The sequence below is a fragment of the Kickxella alabastrina genome (genome assembly GCF_025024165.1).
Source record: "Kickxella alabastrina strain RSA 675 chromosome Unknown BX661scaffold_8, whole genome shotgun sequence".
Classification (NCBI taxonomy): domain Eukaryota; kingdom Fungi; phylum Kickxellomycota; class Kickxellomycetes; order Kickxellales; family Kickxellaceae; genus Kickxella; species Kickxella alabastrina.
The window spans coordinates 563,422-581,485 of record NW_026251479.1 but is presented as its reverse complement, the minus strand read 5'-3'; the positions used below and the strand labels follow the sequence as shown (position 1 = coordinate 581,485).

General features: G+C 46.4%; 7 protein-coding genes across 7 annotated transcripts; 5 read left to right on the top strand and 2 right to left on the bottom strand.

The window, feature by feature from the left end:
- Window positions 1-39: 39 nt before the first annotated feature.
- BX661DRAFT_181097 (uncharacterized protein) lies at window positions 40-1,291 on the top strand (the record flags this gene model as incomplete). Its single annotated transcript, XM_051535631.1, has 1 exon — window positions 40-1,291. A coding segment is annotated over one exon (906 nt), but the record flags the coding sequence as incomplete, so codon positions are not given.
- Window positions 1,292-1,407: 116 nt separating this feature from the next.
- BX661DRAFT_162232 (cytidine deaminase-like protein) lies at window positions 1,408-3,504 on the top strand. Its single transcript, XM_051533317.1, has 2 exons — window positions 1,408-1,572; window positions 1,664-3,504. Exons 1-2 carry the CDS (start codon window positions 1,557-1,559, stop codon window positions 3,406-3,408), a joined length of 1,761 nt encoding a protein of 586 aa, XP_051392553.1. The 5' UTR covers window positions 1,408-1,556; the 3' UTR covers window positions 3,409-3,504.
- Window positions 3,505-3,705: 201 nt separating this feature from the next.
- BX661DRAFT_204829 (dihydrolipoamide dehydrogenase) lies at window positions 3,706-5,689 on the top strand. Its single transcript, XM_051538574.1, has 3 exons — window positions 3,706-3,935; window positions 4,110-4,186; window positions 4,301-5,689. Exons 1-3 carry the CDS (start codon window positions 3,860-3,862, stop codon window positions 5,621-5,623), a joined length of 1,476 nt encoding a protein of 491 aa, XP_051392552.1. The 5' UTR covers window positions 3,706-3,859; the 3' UTR covers window positions 5,624-5,689.
- On the bottom strand, window positions 5,690-6,124 carry BX661DRAFT_181093 (uncharacterized protein). Its single transcript, XM_051535630.1, has one exon. It carries the CDS (start codon window positions 5,980-5,982, stop codon window positions 5,722-5,724), a length of 261 nt encoding a protein of 86 aa, XP_051392551.1. The 5' UTR covers window positions 5,983-6,124; the 3' UTR covers window positions 5,690-5,721.
- Window positions 6,125-7,436: 1,312 nt separating this feature from the next.
- On the top strand, window positions 7,437-9,723 carry BX661DRAFT_181091 (P-loop containing nucleoside triphosphate hydrolase protein). Its single transcript, XM_051535629.1, has one exon. It carries the CDS (start codon window positions 7,671-7,673, stop codon window positions 9,585-9,587), a length of 1,917 nt encoding a protein of 638 aa, XP_051392550.1. The 5' UTR covers window positions 7,437-7,670; the 3' UTR covers window positions 9,588-9,723.
- Window positions 9,724-14,621: 4,898 nt separating this feature from the next.
- BX661DRAFT_181087 (activator of Hsp90 ATPase) lies at window positions 14,622-16,144 on the top strand. The gene is made up of 3 exons (XM_051535628.1): window positions 14,622-15,298; window positions 15,369-15,673; window positions 16,056-16,144. Exons 1-3 carry the CDS (start codon window positions 14,702-14,704, stop codon window positions 16,066-16,068), a joined length of 915 nt encoding a protein of 304 aa, XP_051392549.1. The 5' UTR covers window positions 14,622-14,701; the 3' UTR covers window positions 16,069-16,144.
- A 173-nt stretch (window positions 16,145-16,317) lies between these two features.
- Window positions 16,318-17,370, bottom strand: BX661DRAFT_204826 (uncharacterized protein; the record flags this gene model as incomplete). Its single annotated transcript, XM_051538573.1, has 3 exons — window positions 17,029-17,370; window positions 16,626-16,829; window positions 16,318-16,590 (listed from the first exon to the last, which is right to left on the bottom strand). Exons 1-3 carry the CDS (start codon window positions 17,092-17,094, stop codon window positions 16,318-16,320), a joined length of 543 nt encoding a protein of 180 aa, XP_051392548.1. The 5' UTR covers window positions 17,095-17,370.
- Between the last annotated feature and the right edge of the window lie 694 nt (window positions 17,371-18,064).

Sequence of the window (18,064 nt, the reverse complement as noted above, 5' to 3'; positions counted from 1 at the left end):
GCGTCGAGCACGTGTGGCTCGCCGTGCTGCAGGGCACAGCGGCGATGCTGCGGACGCTACCACAGGCGGCGGAGGCCAAGGGGCAGCCGCAGCCGCAGCCGCAGCCGCAGCCACAGCCACAGCACGTCAGCCTGAGCGACCTATGGCAGGCATTGCGCGATTCGTCGATGTGCCCGGCGCGCTGGTGGATGCGCAGACCGGCCGGCACGTGCGCGTCTTCGGCGATGACGTGTATGACCGCCACGCACTGCATGCGGGGCGTGGCGCGGCGCCCCTGGCAATGGCGGCGGCGGCGGCCGGCCACCGGCAGCCAATGGGCCGGCGCGTGGAGTACGGGCGCATGGGGTCTGCGCGGCCGCTGGCGTCGCAGCGCGCCGGCGGGCGGCAGGCCAGCCCACAATGGATGCAGGCACTACGCAGGGGCCCGGGCTGCTCAGGGCTGACCCTGGCCGGGTCGATCCAGGGCTGGGCTGCACTCTGCGTGCTCGTGCAGCAGCTGAAGCAGCAGCTGGGCGGCCGCGCGCGCAGCTGCGACTGGTGGCTGCACCGCGTGCACCTGCTGTGCCGCGACCTGGCAGACTACTTTGCGGCGCAGGGCGAGTTCAGCGACTCGGGTGTGCCGCCGGCATGGGCGCGCTGGGTCTCCATGGCGCTGTTCGACGGCCATTCTGGCGCGCCGCCTGGCGACCGCCTGGACGGATGGCTGGGCACGCTGTTCTGCGTGGACGCTGCGGGCGAGCCGATCCATGCGGAGGACCGCTGGTGGGTACGCTGGGAGGATGTGCCGTCGGGCATTGATCTGGTGCGCGTGGCTGTTGGCGCCCGCCAGTGGGTTAACCTCTACTCGGGCTTTGTTGGCGTGCAGGCGCTGCGCCGGGATGCGGTGCGCAGCAGGGGCGGCACACGCACACTGCTGGGCGAGGATCTGGAGGCTGCCTTTGGCATCCACCAGCAGCCGGCTGATCTGGAGACCCAACTGAGCCGGGCCTATGAGCAGGCCACGGCGGGCGGTGAGCGCGCCGTTGCGCCGCTTGTTGGGTGGGCGCTGGACAGCTAGCTCCTTTGGGCTTATTCAGGGCAGGGCAGGGCAGCTCTGTTCAGCTCAGCTCAGCTCAGCTCTGTTTTTTTGGGCCGCGAGCCCACTGTGTATTTTGTCTTTTTTTCTGTATATTTCTTGTTTTGTTTTATCAATATTGTACTTTTATTCCCATTTTGTGACCTTGTGTTATTGAGTTGATCACGGCAAGCGAAAAATGGAAAATCAGCCCTGCCATGAGACACATGAAAAAAATTATCATTCAACGCCCCCCCCCCACCCAAAAAAGCAATTAGCGGCAATCGTCCCACACAAATCACGCTTGGAAAATCACTTTTGCATTTTTTTCTACCCCCTTACCCCCCCTCTTCCCTTCCTCTTATCAGTATCAAATCCCAACTATTTAAGCCAGCAACCCCACGAAAAAAACCTTTTTTTCCCAACGTCTCTCTGCTCTTGATACCACCAATTGTCCGCATATACCCCCACACACACTAACACAAACACACAAATAATAACAATGTCCAAGCCTATTGGTAAGCAACAAGCCCCACGCACACATTATTACCTTGTCTTGTCATGTTGATCACCCACTGATACCAACAGCCGATACCACTATTCACATAGCTCTCCTCTCTGTGTACGACAAGACCAACCTTCTGGAGGTCGCCACGCAGCTGCACGAGCTCGGCATCGACCTCGTCGCATCCGGCGGCACCTCCAAGGCTATCCGCAATGCCGGCCTCCCAGTCAAAGACGTCTCAGACATAACGCGTGCGCCAGAGATGCTCGGCGGACGCGTCAAGACCCTTCACCCAGCAGTGCACGGCGGCATTCTCGCGCGCGACCTGGCAAGCGACGACGCCGATCTTCTGGCGCAAGGAATCGACAAGATCACATACGTGTTCTGCAACCTGTACCCGTTCAAGGACACCGTGGCACGCCCCGGTGTGACAATCGCCGAGGCTGTCGAAGAAGTGGACATTGGTGGCGTTACGCTGCTGCGCGCTGCGGCGAAGAACCACGCGCGCGTCAGCATTGTCTGCGACCCTAAGGACTACCCGCAGCTGGTGGAGGAGATCAAGCAGGGCGGCGTGGCTCTGGAGACGCGCCAGCGGCTGGCGCTCAAGGCGTTCAGCCACACAGCCGACTATGACTCGGCCATCTCCGACTACTTCCGCCAGCAGTACGCCCAGGGCTCGGCGCAGCTGCCCCTGCGGTATGGCGCCAACCCGCACCAGAAGCCCGCCCAGGTGTTTATTGCCGACGGTGATCTGCCGATCAAGGTGCTGAGCGGATCGCCCGGGTACATCAACCTTCTGGATGCGCTTAATGCCTGGCCGCTGGTCAAGGAGCTTAAGCAGGCGCTGGGTCTTCCGGCTGCTGCCTCCTTCAAGCATGTGTCGCCCGCCGGCGCTGCCGTCTCCGTCCCCTTGTCTGCTGAGGAGCAGCAGGTGTACATGGTCGAGGGCACGCAGCTCAGCCCGCTGGCCATCGCTTATGCGCGCGCGCGCGGTGCCGACCGCATGTCGTCGTTCGGCGACTGGGCGGCGCTCTCCGAGATCTGCGACGTGGCGACAGCGAAGCTGATCTCGCGCGAAGTCTCCGACGGCGTCATCGCGCCCGGATACGAGCCCGAGGCGCTGGCGATTCTGCAGCAGAAGAAGGGCGGCAAGTACTGCGTCCTGGAGATCGACCCAGAGTACGAGCCGGCCCTTGTTGAGACCCGCCAAGTCTACGGCCTCAGCCTCCAGCAGAAGCGCAATGACGCGGTTATTACGCCAGAGCTTTTCTCGAAGATCGTCAGCCGCAACCAGGAGATGACCGAGGCTGCAAGGAGGGATTTGGTTGTGGCGACGATTGCGCTCAAGTACACGCAGAGCAACTCTGTGTGCTATGCGAAGAACGGCATGGTTGTTGGGCTTGGTGCCGGGCAGCAGTCGCGTATCCACTGTACGCGGTTGGCGGGCGATAAGGCTGATAACTGGTGGCTGCGTCACCACCCCAAGGTACTCGCTATGCGGTTCGCCAAGGGTGCGAAGCGCGCCGATAAGTCCAATGCCATTGACCTTTATGTTACTGGTCAGACCGGTGAGGGCGTTGAGCTGGATGCGTGGAGGGCGAACTTCGCAGAGGTGCCAGAGCTGCTTACTGCAGAAGAGCGCAAGGAGCATATGAGGAAGTTGAGTGGTGTTGTGGTTTCTTCGGATGCCTTCTTCCCGTTCTCGGATAACATCCACAGAGTGCACAGATCGGGCGTTGACTTTGTTGCTGCGCCCTCGGGCAGTATCCAGGACGCGGTCGTTATCGACGCTGTTGACGGGTACAACATGGTGTTTGCCCACACGAACCTGCGTCTGTTCCACCACTAAAATACTGTGGAATAGTTATTTTTTTTTATAAAACCCTTTTCTTATTTTTATTCTTATGGGGCTTCTTTTATATACAAACGCGGAATATTCAGTTTTATTTTTGCTTATTTTTCTTTCGCTTTCAGCCGATTTTACCCGAGAGGAGAGAATGGGGATTATATACACAATAAATGGCTTGCTTAGAAAATAAAATAAGCATGAAAAAAAGATTAGGGAAAGCGAGTGGGAATACGATTCAACACACTGCCCGCCTCCCACCCTCTCATCTCACCCAACACAAAAAAAAGTATCAATTTTAATTCTTTTTTTTGATCCCTCCCTTTTTTTTGTTCTTGTTTCCGTTAAATCATTCAAAAAATATAATTTACACTCTTCAACTCTTTTTTCTTTTCTTTTTCTTTTCTTTTAACCTAATTCCCCATTGCTCGAGGAAGAAGAATAAATAAGAATCATGCTTCGCTCGTTTACTCCCAAGGCCCGCTCCTCTGCTCTTTGGCAGGTTACCCGCGCATACAGCTCCGCCAAGGGTAAGCATGAAACAAATATAAAGAAATTTCATAAAGATTCCACGCTTGTCCACAAGAAAGGAATAGAGAGGAGTAGATAGGAATAGAGTGTGGTGGGGGTTTTTTTTTTTAAATTGCGTTACATTTTTAGCCTTGAATCTAATTCTTTCCGTACACTTTTTATTATTACTGTAGAGTTTGACACTGTCGTTATCGGCGCTGGTCCCGGCGGATACGTCGCTGCTATCAAGGCCGCCCAGCTTGGCCAAAAGGTACAGATACAAAACAAAACAAAGACGAACACATCAAAACTCTTGCAAAAAAATGAAAATGAAAATGGAAATTTTACTAATAAAAGCCTCAAGTATTTTACAAGATAAAAATAGGTCGCCTGTATCGAGAAGCGCGAGACTCTTGGCGGCACCTGCCTGAACGTCGGCTGTATCCCGTCCAAGGCTATGCTGAACAACTCTCACCTGTACCACGAGGCCCAGCACGGTTTCGCCAAGCGTGGTATCGACGTCAGCGATGTCAAGCTGAACCTTCCCCAGCTGCTTTCGGACAAGGACAAGGCTGTCACGGGCCTGACCCGCGGTATCGAAATGCTGTTCAAGAAGAACAACGTCGAGTGGCTCAAGGGCACTGGAACCCTAAAGTCCGCCAACGACATTGACGTTACTCTGAATGCCGGCGGTGTCGAGAGCATCAAGGCGAAGAACATTATCATTGCCACTGGCTCCGAGCCTTCGCCGTTCCCTGGGTTTGAGATTGACGAGAAGCAGATTATCACGTCGACCGGTGCTCTGGCTCTGGAGAAGGTTCCGGAGAAGATGATTGTTATTGGTGGTGGCGTCATTGGGCTTGAGCTCGGATCCGTGTGGAGCCGCCTTGGTGCCGAAGTCACCGTCGTCGAGTACTTGCCGGCTATCGGTGCCGGTATGGATGCCGAGCTGGCCAAGTCCTTCCAGCGGTCGCTGACCAAGCAGGGTCTCAAGTTCAAGGTGAGCACCAAGGTGTTGGACTCGGAGAAGCGCGACGGCAAGGTGTTTGTCAACGTTGAGGGCGCGAAGAACGGCAAGAAGGAGACGCTGGAGGCTGATGTTGTTCTGCTGTCGGTTGGCCGCCGTCCGTATACCGAGGGCCTGGGTCTGGAGAATGTCGGCATTAAGCCGGATGCCAAGGGCCGCGTTGAGCTGGTGGATAACCAGTTCCGCACTTCCGTGCCCAACATCCGCGTCATCGGAGATGTCACCGTGGGCCCGATGCTGGCACACAAGGCTGAGGAGGAAGGAATTGCCGCCGTCGAGTACATCACTCAGGGCCACGGCCACGTCAACTACAACGTTATCCCCAGTGTTATCTACACTCACCCGGAGGTCGCCTGGGTGGGCAAGAATGAGCAGCAGCTGAAGGAGGAGGGTGTTGCGTATAAGATTGGCTCGTTCCCATTTGCTGCTAACTCCAGGGCCAAGACCATTGATGATTTCGAGGGCCTCGTTAAGGTTATCACGGATGCTGAGACTGACCGTATTCTCGGTGCTCATATTATTGGCCCGAATGCCGGTGAGATGATTGCCGAGGCTTGCTTGGCTATGGAGTATGGAGGTTCGGCCGAGGATGTCGCCCGTACTTGCCATGCCCACCCCACTATGTCGGAGGCTTTCAAGGAGGCCTGCATGGCGGCGTACTCCAAGGCCATTCACTTCTGAAAAAAAATAGAAACTATTTCTGTTGTTTTTTTGTGTCAAGTTGGATAAAAAAAATATATATTTCTTAAAATTTAACTAAGAGAATTCTTTCGAGTTTATTATGCGTAGGTTGTTGCTCCGCCAGACTCGATGGCTTCTATTTCAGCTTCGGAAATAGGCAGAGGACGGTACCGAGCAGGTAATTCCCAGAAATTAATAGCTTCCTTTGAGTTGCTGCTAGTTTTCCCTGCCATTTCTGTGGTTGTAGTTGCAGTGGGTTTCCAGAGGTTCTTGCGCGGTCCAAGGAATTTCATCAACGGAACGTGCTTGTGCCACTGGTATTGTGCCTTTTGTGCCTGAACGAAAAGAGTAGATTTCATATTTTTTTATGTGCGTGTGTGTGGATTTATAAAGAATTATGAAGAAAGAAAAATGGAATTGAAGGTAAAAAATGTGAATTGATAAAGTAAAAAATGAAAATGGATTTGAAAGTGGAATTGATTCGAAATAAAAAGGGGGGAGTGGTGGGTTGTGATGATGATAAACACTGGAAAAATCTCCGTATATTTTCCCCCTTTTTTCGGTCCGCAAAAAAAAATAATAATCAAGGGACGGATTTTTTATTTTGAACTAAATTAGCGAGCCACGACTCTATCAAACAAATAGAAAAATTAAGGTTTCCCCAAGCCACCCCCTAGCTCATTCCCGATGATCCCTGATCATCCGTTTGCTTACATGACAATAATTATATATATATATCTCTATTCCCTCATCAACCTCACAGTGGGTGCCATGTTTTAATCCCTTACAAATCCTCAGCAATGTAGCCGCATCGTGCAAGGCTTTCATTATTCGATCTCTCATCTCAAGACCGTCCGCACATTCAAAGACCGCTTGGACAACGGGTGCCGTGCCAGCAGTTCTCCAGTTTAATCCGAGCGAAGAAGAGCTCACTGGAGCGCTTACGTTCCGCAACACTCTGGTCCAGGACACCCGTCCTCAATTACCACGCACAACGCAATCCCCCAAACTCGGACATCAGCACTAATGTCCCCTTAATGGCTACACAAGCAGCTCCACCACCCAATGCAAGGGAATTATTGTGATCAGCTCATATAGGTTTTGTTTTATCGTTTTTGTAATTAGATTCGCACCAGATTATTGTGTCAAAAAAAGTATATTTCTCTCCCCAACATGGAATGAGTTTTCATGTGTGTTTTACCTATTTAATCTTGAATAAAATATATATATATATGTGTGAAAATAAAAAGTATGAGCAACAATAACATTGTGATGCATAATGTGTATGCACCTTTTGCCTAATCTCGTCTGCTGATTGCTGGTTGTTGTTTTCCATAAATTAAGTACAAGTGTGGATATTGAATAATGCACAGTAATCGAGATTCTATTTTTTTTACATTTTTCTTCTCACCCTCTCTCAGACTTGAAAACAATTAAACTTTTTTTACTCCACAAATGGTACACCAAAAAGAAACCTAACGATTTCATCACCTTTTTACAATTATTTAAAATGTTTTTTATCTATATGAAGTGCGCCACCGAGTAAGAAAATCTTGCCTATGCATGTGTAGATTTAACGGAACATGGAATAAGAAAATATTCGCGCTCTGACCAACAATTTTTTCTCACTGTTGTTAGTCATTGTATTGTGAAAATCCTTTATCCTTCCCTTTTGCATTGGCCAGTTTTTTACAGTTAAAACTTTCTATTGGGGATGTTTTCTTTGATTTCTTGCATTCAGAATACGTAAATCTTAGTTTTTTCTTCTAGTTTTTTTGAATGTAGTATTTTCATCATTTTTAAATATAATTGCGTAAAAACAATAAACTTGATAGAAAAATTTTCTATTCAAAATCCCTTCATGTAAAAAAGGGGGTGGGTTTAGAATAGTATAAAAAGTAATTATCCTTTTTTAAAGATACATTTACATATTTATCCTCCATTTATTTGATCCTATTACAAAAACCTCTTTATTTATTATCCTTGCTATTATTCTTACCAACAAAGCAACAACCTCCTCCATTCCAACATATCCTTTCTTTTCGCAATGTCTGTCCATAGCATTAAAGAAAAAAATGACTGTGTCGACCCGCCGACCAAGCCAATTCTCACTTGGAGTAACCTCAACTATGACGTCAAAACTAAGCAACACGGAGTGCGTCGAATCCTGCACAACCTCAGCGGCAGCATCTACCCGGGCGAGCTCGTAGCCATCATGGGATCATCCGGAGCAGGCAAAACCACACTCCTCAACATTCTCTCCGGCCGTGTCCAAGGCGGCCGCCTTCACGGCGACATTAAATTCAACAACACCAAGCGCAACCCGCACACATTTAAGCGGCTTCTAGCCTACGTCGAGCAAGACGACCTTATGTTCCCGCAGCTCACCGTCGATGAAACACTGACTGCATCGGTGGATTTGCGACTCTCCAATGAGAAATACACGCCCGAGATGAAGCGTGATCGCGTGAACACGGTTATGCGCCAATTGCGGCTGACGCATGTCGCAGGATCTAAGATCGGAGGGTCCGGGGAGCGCGGAGTTTCGGGTGGCGAGCGCAAGCGCGTGAGTATTGGCTTAGAGTTGGTCACAGATCCGTCCATTTTGGTCTTGGATGAGCCGTCCTCGGGGCTGGACTCGTCGTCAGCCGAGATGGTTGTTAGTCTGACCAAGGAAATGTCCAGGGAGCGCAACCTCTGCACACTGATGACCATCCATCAGCCGAGCGCCGAGATGGTGGCCAAGTTCGATAAACTCATACTCTTATCCCAGGGCAAACTGGTGTACATGGGCCCGGTTGACAAAGTGCTGTCGTACTTTGAACGCCTTGGGTTCCCGTCAACTAACTCCAACCCGGCTAACTTTTTCATCGATCTGACTACCGTTGATTTTTCATCAGACGAGGCCATGCGCAAGAGCGAGCAGCACATCCAGGCGCTGGCAGACTCCTTTGCAGCGTATCGTGGGAGTGAGGGTGAAGATCAGCTATCCAGTGAGCTGGTTTCTGAGCGATCATCGCTTTCGGCAAGCGCCGAAACAACTTTCAGTAATAGCCACCGGGACATAGACATTACGCACGAAGTAGCTGCCCTGGTTCTCTACGAACCCGCGCCAATGAATAACTGGCTGAGCGAATTATTCGTTCTGCTCCGTCGCGACTGGACACTCTGCGTCCGCAACAGATCCCTAGTAATGGGTCTGGTACTGCAAGCTGTCGCGATGATGATTTTCCTGGGCTTTGTCTTCTTCCAGTTAAAGACCGACCAGGCCTCTGTGCAGAACCGCATTGGCGCCCTGTTCTCCCTCACTGTCTGTTGCACCTTCCAGGTGATCATCCCCGTGATGACAGTCATTATGGCCGGCCGCAACGTCCTTCTGCGTGAGCGTTCCGGGGGAACATACCGGATGACCAGCTTTTTTTTTGCCAAGTCGCTGAGTTTCTTCCCCCTCGTGTACCTGCCGTATATTGTCATGTACACGGGTGTTTACTTTATCGCTCATTTGCAATACGACGCGGCCAAATTCTTTATCGGTATGGCCAATATGTTTTCCATTCTCTTTGCCGCTCTCGGCTTTGCCTTTGCCATGGGTATGGTTGTCAAGAGCATGGAGGTTGCTCATATTATTACGCCCGTGTCGTTGTCCGTGTTAATGTTGTTTGCCGGTAATTTGTCCAACGCCAAGGCAATTACCCCTGTATTGAGGTGGATTAAATACCTGTGTATTTATTACTATGCGTATTCTGGGTTTGTGCAGAATGAGTTTGGCGGGTTGGAGTTTAGCTGCGAGGAGGGGGCAGCTGTTTGTTACAAAAGTGGGAGGGATGTCATTGAGATGTATGGTCTGAATGAATTGCCTATTTGGCTCTGCATTGTGCTTAATTTGATCATTGGCGTTGGGTCTTATGCTGCCGCTTACTGCATGTTGCGCTGGTTGGCTAAACCGCGGTACTTGTGGATATAGACTTTTATTTCATCTATATGTTATAAAGGGCTATAAATCAAAAAGGATATTTATTTCTTCCAAGAACAATTTCTGGCTGCCCGATAGCCACACCTTTTATATGTTCTCCTTGGAATATAAATAAACTATAATAAAACATAATCATTTCTTAATTGCCACGCACGTAATCAATTAACCTCAGTAAGGCAACATGCAACGCCATGTGCTTAAACTGTGACATACTTTTTTCTAATAAACCAAAAAATAATTTTATATTACTATTGTTGTGTGATTAATTTAGTAAAAAAAACACTCGATTTAATTACAATCCGTGTTGGTTATTGGGTAGAAAAAGGTAATAAGGAATAGAGACTTTTAATTGCAAAGAAGAGCTAGACTATTTTTTATTTGACAATCTTAAGACTATTTATTTTTTTAACAAAAAAATATGCTTCTACTACTGTTGTTGTTAAGGTATAAATAAAGCCAAAATTCCACAGAAAACAAACCTTTTTATTTTTCTTATCCTTATACTTACTATTTTAACATTATAACTATTAAAAATGAAACCGCGACTCACTATAGAAATCACAACCCCCCAAAAAGATATAACCGTTGATATCGATAAAACATGGACCATTGGAAAATTAAGAAAGCATCTATTAAATGAGCCAGAAATAAAAGCTCTTAACCCGATAAAAGATTATTATTTGAATAATAATGGATACCTTGTTCAACTTTCATGTAATAAATGTGACAACGTAAACATATTTAATTTAATTAATGAACTCTGTAAGACCTTAATTAGTGGATGTGATTGGGAAATTATTAAACCTAAAATAGACAAAAAGAACTTAAAAAACCATGCTGTATAAGAAAAGTAAAAAACTGTATTGTTGCACAGACTGAAGATATGGAAGTGAATGTTGAGGTTAAGAATCGCGAAACAGGTTTACACCTGCATGCCAATTGATAGGCCACTAATTGAATCATGCAGGCATAAATTAGGGAGGCATCATAATGGTGCCCAAACATGCTCCCCATTTTGCAATGCACACGCATAAGCGTACACGCACGAAAACCACAACATTGACTTGCCAAGATACTGATCTGCTCGCAGAAGATCTAGTTCTCAATAACGGAGCGCACAATTGGCAATGTGCACAACAAAGGCGACGAGGCACATGTATAATATGAGGCTAGCCCTAGTAGTATTTTAGAAACATCAGTAATAAAACCTTTTATAAATTCAACCCCATTTTCTAACACTAGACAACTAGTGCTCCTCACACCCCCTCTTATTATAACAATAGGTTTGGTGAAATAATCTAGCTGCTTTTTATTGCGATTTTGCAGATATATTTTTTACATTGCCACCGAGTAAAAAAATGGTAGAGTACTTTGTTTTAAATGTAAATAAATTAAAAGATATATGGTAAAATAATAGAGAAATAATTCGATCAGTACTGTTATAAGGGGGGAAGTATTATTGTAGTAGTATTAAAGGGGGGTTAGATTTATAATTGAGGTTTAATACTTGTTTCTAAAGTGCTGCCAGTGCTGGGCTCGTCTTATATATGTCTCCTGTCGCCTTTGTTGTACATGCAGCCAGTTGTGCGCTCCGTTGGCGAGAACTAATTTTTTTGCGAGCAGCCCGGGGCCTGACATGTCAATGGTGTGGTCATCGCGTAGGCACGCTTGTGCACGTGCATCATAAAACAGTAAGCCTGTCTGGATGTCATTACTAGTCCCTTGAATTGCTCCCCCATAGTATAGTCTGTGCCCAATCAATCGGCATGCGGACGGAAACCTGTTTCATGACTCTCAACCTAAGCATCTACATTTATATCCTCGGACTGCGTAAAAGTATGCCACATAAGACGCTAACCAATCTGCAGGGGTTTTCCTCAGCATTGGCTTATTTACTATCATCTATTTATAGAAACACCTACCTTTATTGTTGAACTTTTGTCTGGAATGGGTTTAATTTTACGATGGGTTGAGTAAAACTTAGTTCAATTTTTTTGCGCCTGCCTGCACACACATTTGTTAGCTGCATTGCCATGGCAAAATATTTAACAATCTGAATATTTATTTTTCTCAATACTCTTTTTGCTTTTTTATAATGGAAAGTATTTCAAAAGCAAACACAAAGCACCAGAGGAGTAAAAGACAAAGCCAATTTATTGCCATCATAAAAATACTTTTAATAATAAAAAATCACTGGTGTAAAAAGTATCAACAGCAACTTTGGTTGAAGCCCTATCTGGTGACATTTATTCAGATATACAAATAGCCAACTTTTACGCGTTAATGTCGCTGCATCGTTATTATTTTTACTTACTAGCTTGATTATTTATTTTATATACTTATTTTTTACTATTGTCAATGAAATTGAATTTATATGTAACAATTCGTGACCAAAGCGGGAATTATAACCTTCTATTCAATGAACAAGATACCATGGCTACTTTTTACAATAAATTAGAAGACAAAATAATATTGAAGCCGGGAACAGAGTTGAGCAATTATTTTGTTATGATCGGCAAGAAATCTCTTCTTTTTAAAGCACGAGATATGCATGGTACAAACATATTTAAGGCAATTGAAGGTGGATATAGCAAGGTGATAGATGGCTATAAAGTGGAAATCTATTATTTTGAGCCCCCAAAAAAAGTTAGGCGTTAAAGTAAATAATATTTTTGTATATGACTAGGTAATTGCATGTTATAGTTTGCTATTTTAAAAATAAAGTTAATTTAAAAGTATAAAGATAAACGAGCCAATCACTTTAACTATCCTTGTTTAAAAACAAGTTTTTCAAGGACATTGACAGGCATGCAATCAGTGTAAAACTTGATTCTGCGTAAATGTGGGTAGTTTTTCCCGTGGGTACCAACCAAGCTGGTTAGTTCCCTTTCTATTGATGTATGTGTGCCAAAGTTTTGCATTAATTGCATTTGCAGTACCAGCTTTTTGGCATAAGCCAATGTGTCTTCTGTCGACTTTAAAGGATTTACACCACCAATATACATGTTTTTTACTCTTTTTAAAGCAATTATTGCGCTAGTGTCTTTGTTGTTACTGTTGACATGTGAAGAAGTGTATGTCATTTTTTCCACATATAGACGAGCCAAGCTTGGAAGTTCTAGAAGCAGCTGCATGAGATCATCAAAATACATTTGGGCAACCTTTAGAAAAGTTAGTTCTGGCCAGTTTATTATGTGTATGTTTATCTTTAAATTATGATTTGTAAGATGAAGGGTAGCGTTTTTTGTAATACATAGTTGAGAAAACAAATAGTTTACGGTACAGTAAAATTCATCTAGAGTGTGCTCTATTAACATGTGATAGGTCACCACCAAGTTTCCGACAGAATTTTCGAGTCAACAAATGACCCTTGAACAGCCATTTCGTCCTTAAAAATAAATGTTTCAACATGCTTGGGATATATATCAGCAAAAGAGACGTCAGTACCAGGTGGCCTGTAAGCCATATACAAGCTCTTCAAACTAGGAAATCTGACCTTATATTTGGGCCCAAATGTTGTCTGGAATCGCCATGTGTTTGTAATTTTGCGGTCCTTGCTGTATCCCAATTCCGAATCGTACATAATTTGCAGCTTTTCAAGCTTAGCAAAAGAAATATCCCCACGCGCAAACTCGTCTTGGAAATATCCCCACGAAAACAACTGAGGAACATTGAATAGTGACAATTGTCTTAACCTGTTTGCTGCCGATAATTCGCGCTCAAATGCTGAGTTGGCATCGAGTTTAATATATAGATTCGTTAACTTGTTTAAAAGCACAAGCACACTGATACATGTAGACAAACTGTTGTAATAGCTTTGAGTTGCATGGAAAATCTGTCAATCAGTCTGTTATAAAACAGTTTTACCTGTTCATCACCCTCATTTCCTCCAAATTTAACTTAACCACCTTGGACATATGCCTTTTAATAAAGTCAATCATAGGTGCACACCGCTGTGTCGGTAAGTTAAACTCGGTAAACTGTTAGTAATGTCTCTGCTAATAAATTGCGTTACGTTGTCCAACACTATTATTGCATGGATTGTCGTTATATTAGTCCAGCACTGTGGATAATTAGTGTACATTAGGTTCATGCATTCGTGTAGCATGTTGAACTCCCATGTCTGGGTTGTGTAAATATAAAAGCATCTGGCATAGCTCAACGCGCCAATTTGACTGGCCAAATCAATATTGGACGCAAAAAACCTGTCTTCTACTCTTTTGGAGGAAACCAAGTTGTTAGAAACTACCAAGCATCTTTTTTCTACCAGTATGGCTTCCAGATACAGTGGCTGTAGACAAGCCAAGCCAAGACCTCCTCCATTCGCTACAAACTGCGAGTAACTTTAAGTTTGTCCTCTATTCTTTGAGTTTTGTCTACCGGTCGAAAGTTGCGTAGTGTAGTATGCTTTCCGTAATAAAGTGCGGCAGGCTGCTGTAGAGAGACATTTTAAAATTTTATCATAAAAATGTAATGTGCAGAGTTGAACAGATAATAATGAAAAATAAAAAATACACACCGCAATACGCTCAAATATTAGGAAATGCGCGCTTGCTTTTAATAAGATATTTAAAAAACAAAAAGGTTGGAATAAATCATTTCCCTTTCAAATATGTCAAAAACAACATCTTTCAACGTATTTATTTGATGTCTCTTTATTTACAATGCAAAACACAACCTACCAAATCGACCCACACAAATACAATTTGTTGAGCTTGCACGCACGCTAACGCCATAGCTTACTCCTTTTATTTTGGCGAGACCACACACACGCTCGGGGTATACGAATCTTTTACAAACATTGCGCTGTAATTTGATATCGCTTTTAATAAATTAATAAATCTGTATATTTCTTGATCATACAATCTGGGCGCATCCTTTTTATAAAAACGGATCAGGGGGAAAGACGGAAAGGGCCAGCCCTGCAAAAATTCCAACAGGTTCGATGAGACCACCGAAACGCTAATAAAAAGTGGTCCTCTGCTTTTGCTTCAATTTTCTTCCATTTTCCTTTATTTTGTTCGCTTTTTGCAAACTTTTTTATACACTGTGCATTCACCACCAACAACCCGATTTTTTTACCTTTTCGATTTCCAACTCTAAAAATGGCTGACTGGAGAAACGTCGGAAACTGGCACTGGAAGGAGAGAAACTGCCTCGAGTGGGCCAAGAAGTATCTCGAGGACAAGCTCACAGGCATCCAGGTGAGCAAAGACGGACTCCATGGTGAGGTCACCTCTGTTGACTCCATCACGGGCGACGTGGATTTGAACATCCGCAAAGGCCGTCTGATCGCAATCTATGATGTCGAGATCAAGCTCTCGTGGAAGGCCACCAAGGGCGACGACGAGTTGGAGGGCAAAATCACCATCCCAGAGGTAGCACACGACACAGATGATTACGTGTATGATATTACGGCTAGCAGCTCTGCCGTGGCGAAGCTGCCGCTCAAGGACTTTATTCGCAAGCAGCTGACGCCCGAAATCACCGCCAAGCTTGAGGGCTTCACGGAGGATCTGAAGCAGGCCAATGGCTCAGACATGTATATCCCGGATAAGTCTGGAGCAAGCACGCCTGTTGCTGCTGCAAAGGCAACAACTGGGGAAAAGGCTTCAGGCGAGACCAAGCAGGGCAATGCAGTTGCAGTTGCGGCTAATGATGCCGTGAGCGTTGCAGTGACAAAGGATGCCAAGTTCAGCACGGTGAGCATCAGCCAGAATGCCGAATTCATGTGCTCTGCAGAGATCTTTTTGCCACGCTGACTGACCCCAGCGGGTGTCGATCTGGACGCGGGGTCCGGCCGAGATCCAGCCCAAGGAAAACACTTCATTCAAGCTGTTCAATGGCCACATTGAGGGCCAGTTCACGAAGCTTGTGCCCGCGAAGGGTATTGAGATGACGTGGAGGGTGGCGACGTGGCCTCAGGGGCACTTTTCAAAGGTCAAGATCAGCATCGAGCAGCAGTCCACGTCGACACGCCTGACACTGAAGCAGTCTGGCGTGCCGTTTAACGACGAGGATGCGACCAAGGCCAACTGGGACAGATACTATTGGAACAGCATCAAGGGATCGTTCGGGTAAGTTTTTGTAAACTGTGATGACTATTTGTGTGCCACATCTTTTATTTCCTCTGGTAACCATTAAAAAACAATGATTCTGACAATGCGTTGTAGTACTAATCGATTGCCGTTTACCAACCCTCCTTACTCCACCAAAACTGTTGCTTTTGCTACCAACACGGGATCGTATTTGAACGACTTTTCGGACATTGCCAAATCCCTGCAATCCGCGACGCACGACGCCAAACTACCCAAACTCCGCAATGCACGCAAACGCAAACACCACCGCAAATCACTGGCCAAAACGTCGTCTTTGCTGTCAACTGCTATCATAACCTTTGGCGTGCTGTCTGTGGTTGCTGCTGGTGTGGCTACTGTGTATTATAAAATGACAATGTAGAATGGGCATGTAATAAAACACAAGCGTGCTGCATCAAAGTGCTGCTGTCGAGCTGCCGGACATGCTGGGAAATATTTTTAATATAAATCCAATACAAACATTTTTATCATCATTACTTTTTGGCAAGAATTTTGGCCTGCAGGGCTTGGAACTCCTCCTCCGACGGCTCAAGAATTTTGGCGCCTGCTTCTTGCTTCCTCCTTTGCCCTTCTTGGAAGCGGGCTTCTTGGCGTACTTCTCTTCATGCTAGCGATGACCGAGCTCATGCGGCTGTTCGTGCGCTGCCTAATGAGCGCCTTGATTGCGCCTTCGTCACTTCGTCGTCATCACTGGCACCGCCGCGGTTGCGCTTTGAGCCGCCCTTTGCCTTGGAGTTAGCCTTGGCCTTGCGCAGCTGATCGTCCAGCCCGAGCTCTTTCCTCAGGGCTTCTGCCTCCACAGCCTCATCCTCAGCATCAGCCTTGCGCTTGGTCGCCAATTTTTTTGACTTTGTGTACGCCCTCGTGCGCTTAACCTCCTTTGCGCCAATAGCCGCCTCAATAATGTCCACGAACCTCGGCTCGTCCTCACCTCCGCCAACATGACCTCTGTCAGAATCAGCCCAATGTCGCCCTCATGCAGCCTGTATGCGGCCAAAAGATCACTGCGCTCCTCCTCCGATCCCTTATATACTTTAGCGAACTGCGCAATGGTCTGAGCATCAACAACACCGGCCCACAGCTGCCTAAAGTAAGCGTCCCAGTCCTTGCCTTCCTCAAAATAGGCACGGCTAAGCTGCCCGTTTGGTCGTAGATTTTGCGTCTTTGCATGTCTTTGAGAACGGAGTAGGCAAAACCAATTTGCTGAAACTGCTTGGTCTTGGCCTTGGCCTCGCCAGACGAGGCATCGAGGTGTGAGTGTTTGTCTGGGTGCGTGAGAGCGCCAGTTTGCGGTACGCTGTGCGTAGCTCGGCGTCAGTGGCTGTGCGAGTGACCTGGAGCACTGTGTAGAGGTCAGGCATGTCCTCTGAGTTGGGGTCGAAGGGCGTGTCGTTGCTCATTTTGGCACAAAATAAAATAATATGAGAAAGACTGGAGAAAAATAACACGAATAGGATGGAAATGCAAAGGAAGAAAAATATAAAAAAGTGAGAGGAGAGAGACAGAAAGCCAAAGCTGGACAGAATGCAATCGAAAATCGTTTTCGCTTTGCGTATAAGAACGCGTCTCACATTATTTTTTTATTGCGCGTTTGTTTCGCGCCATTCCTAAAATAAAAGCTTCCCGGCGATCGATCACCGCTGTATCAAATCACTGCACAATCTCATACAGCACCATGCACTAAATCACATGCACAGAACATGTAGGGGAATTTTTAGACGCATATGGCAGCGTTGCGTTGCGCTCCGCTTCCGACCGAGAAGAAAAAAGCATGAAATTCGTGACTGCCAAAGCCAAACTTTGCACAGAAACCCTTTCAGAGCGACATTTTGCTACAAAACTTGTTTCAAGCACTATTGCCGGGCGGATTTCCATTCAACGCCGGTTGCACGCAGCCTTCTCAGTGGCCACTGATCTGGAGACCAAACAGGCAGCCGGTAAAAAAAATAAGGAAAAAATCAAGCAAAGCCTGTGATAATAAAAAGCTCGTGATTGGCCAGGGGTGAATTACCGCATTTTATTTGCTGGAAAACCGCATTCCCGAAGCCGCATGCAAAGAGCCTTTTCATTCCCCCCATTCCTTTTTTTCCTTATCTTTGAGATGAAAAATGCGCTCGCTGCCTCCATCGCCGGTCATTATTTTTCACTTGTTCGCTCGCGTGGTCTAGATTGTTGATTTATAAAGCTCGCTCGTTATCTCGCCCACCCTTCACTACTTTTCGCTTTCGCTTTTTCCTTCTCTATATTATTTTTCTCTATATAGTAAACGCAACTCTAATCTCTCATCTATCTTCCTCTTCACTGAGCGTATAGCTGTTGCCTTTTCTCTCTTCGTTTTTTGGAGTTTGTAGTTTTTATTCCCTCACACAC

Bases quoted from the DNA above. Each gene is read 5' to 3' on its own strand.
- BX661DRAFT_204829 (XM_051538574.1), top strand. From the start codon at position 3,860: ATGCTTCGCTCGTTTACTCCCAAGGCCCGCTCCTCTGCTCTTTGGCAG. The intron at 3,936-4,109 runs GTAAGCATGAAA...TTATTACTGTAG, and splicing joins CGCATACAGCTCCGCCAAGG to AGTTTGACACTGTCGTTATC. The intron at 4,187-4,300 runs GTACAGATACAA...AGATAAAAATAG, and splicing joins CCGCCCAGCTTGGCCAAAAG to GTCGCCTGTATCGAGAAGCG.
- BX661DRAFT_181093 (XM_051535630.1), bottom strand. From the start codon at position 5,982: ATGAAATCTACTCTTTTCGTTCAGGCACAAAAGGCACAATACCAGTGG.
- BX661DRAFT_181091 (XM_051535629.1), top strand. From the start codon at position 7,671: ATGTCTGTCCATAGCATTAAAGAAAAAAATGACTGTGTCGACCCGCCG.
- BX661DRAFT_181087 (XM_051535628.1), top strand. From the start codon at position 14,702: ATGGCTGACTGGAGAAACGTCGGAAACTGGCACTGGAAGGAGAGAAAC. The intron at 15,299-15,368 runs GTGAGCATCAGC...GACTGACCCCAG, and splicing joins AGGATGCCAAGTTCAGCACG to CGGGTGTCGATCTGGACGCG.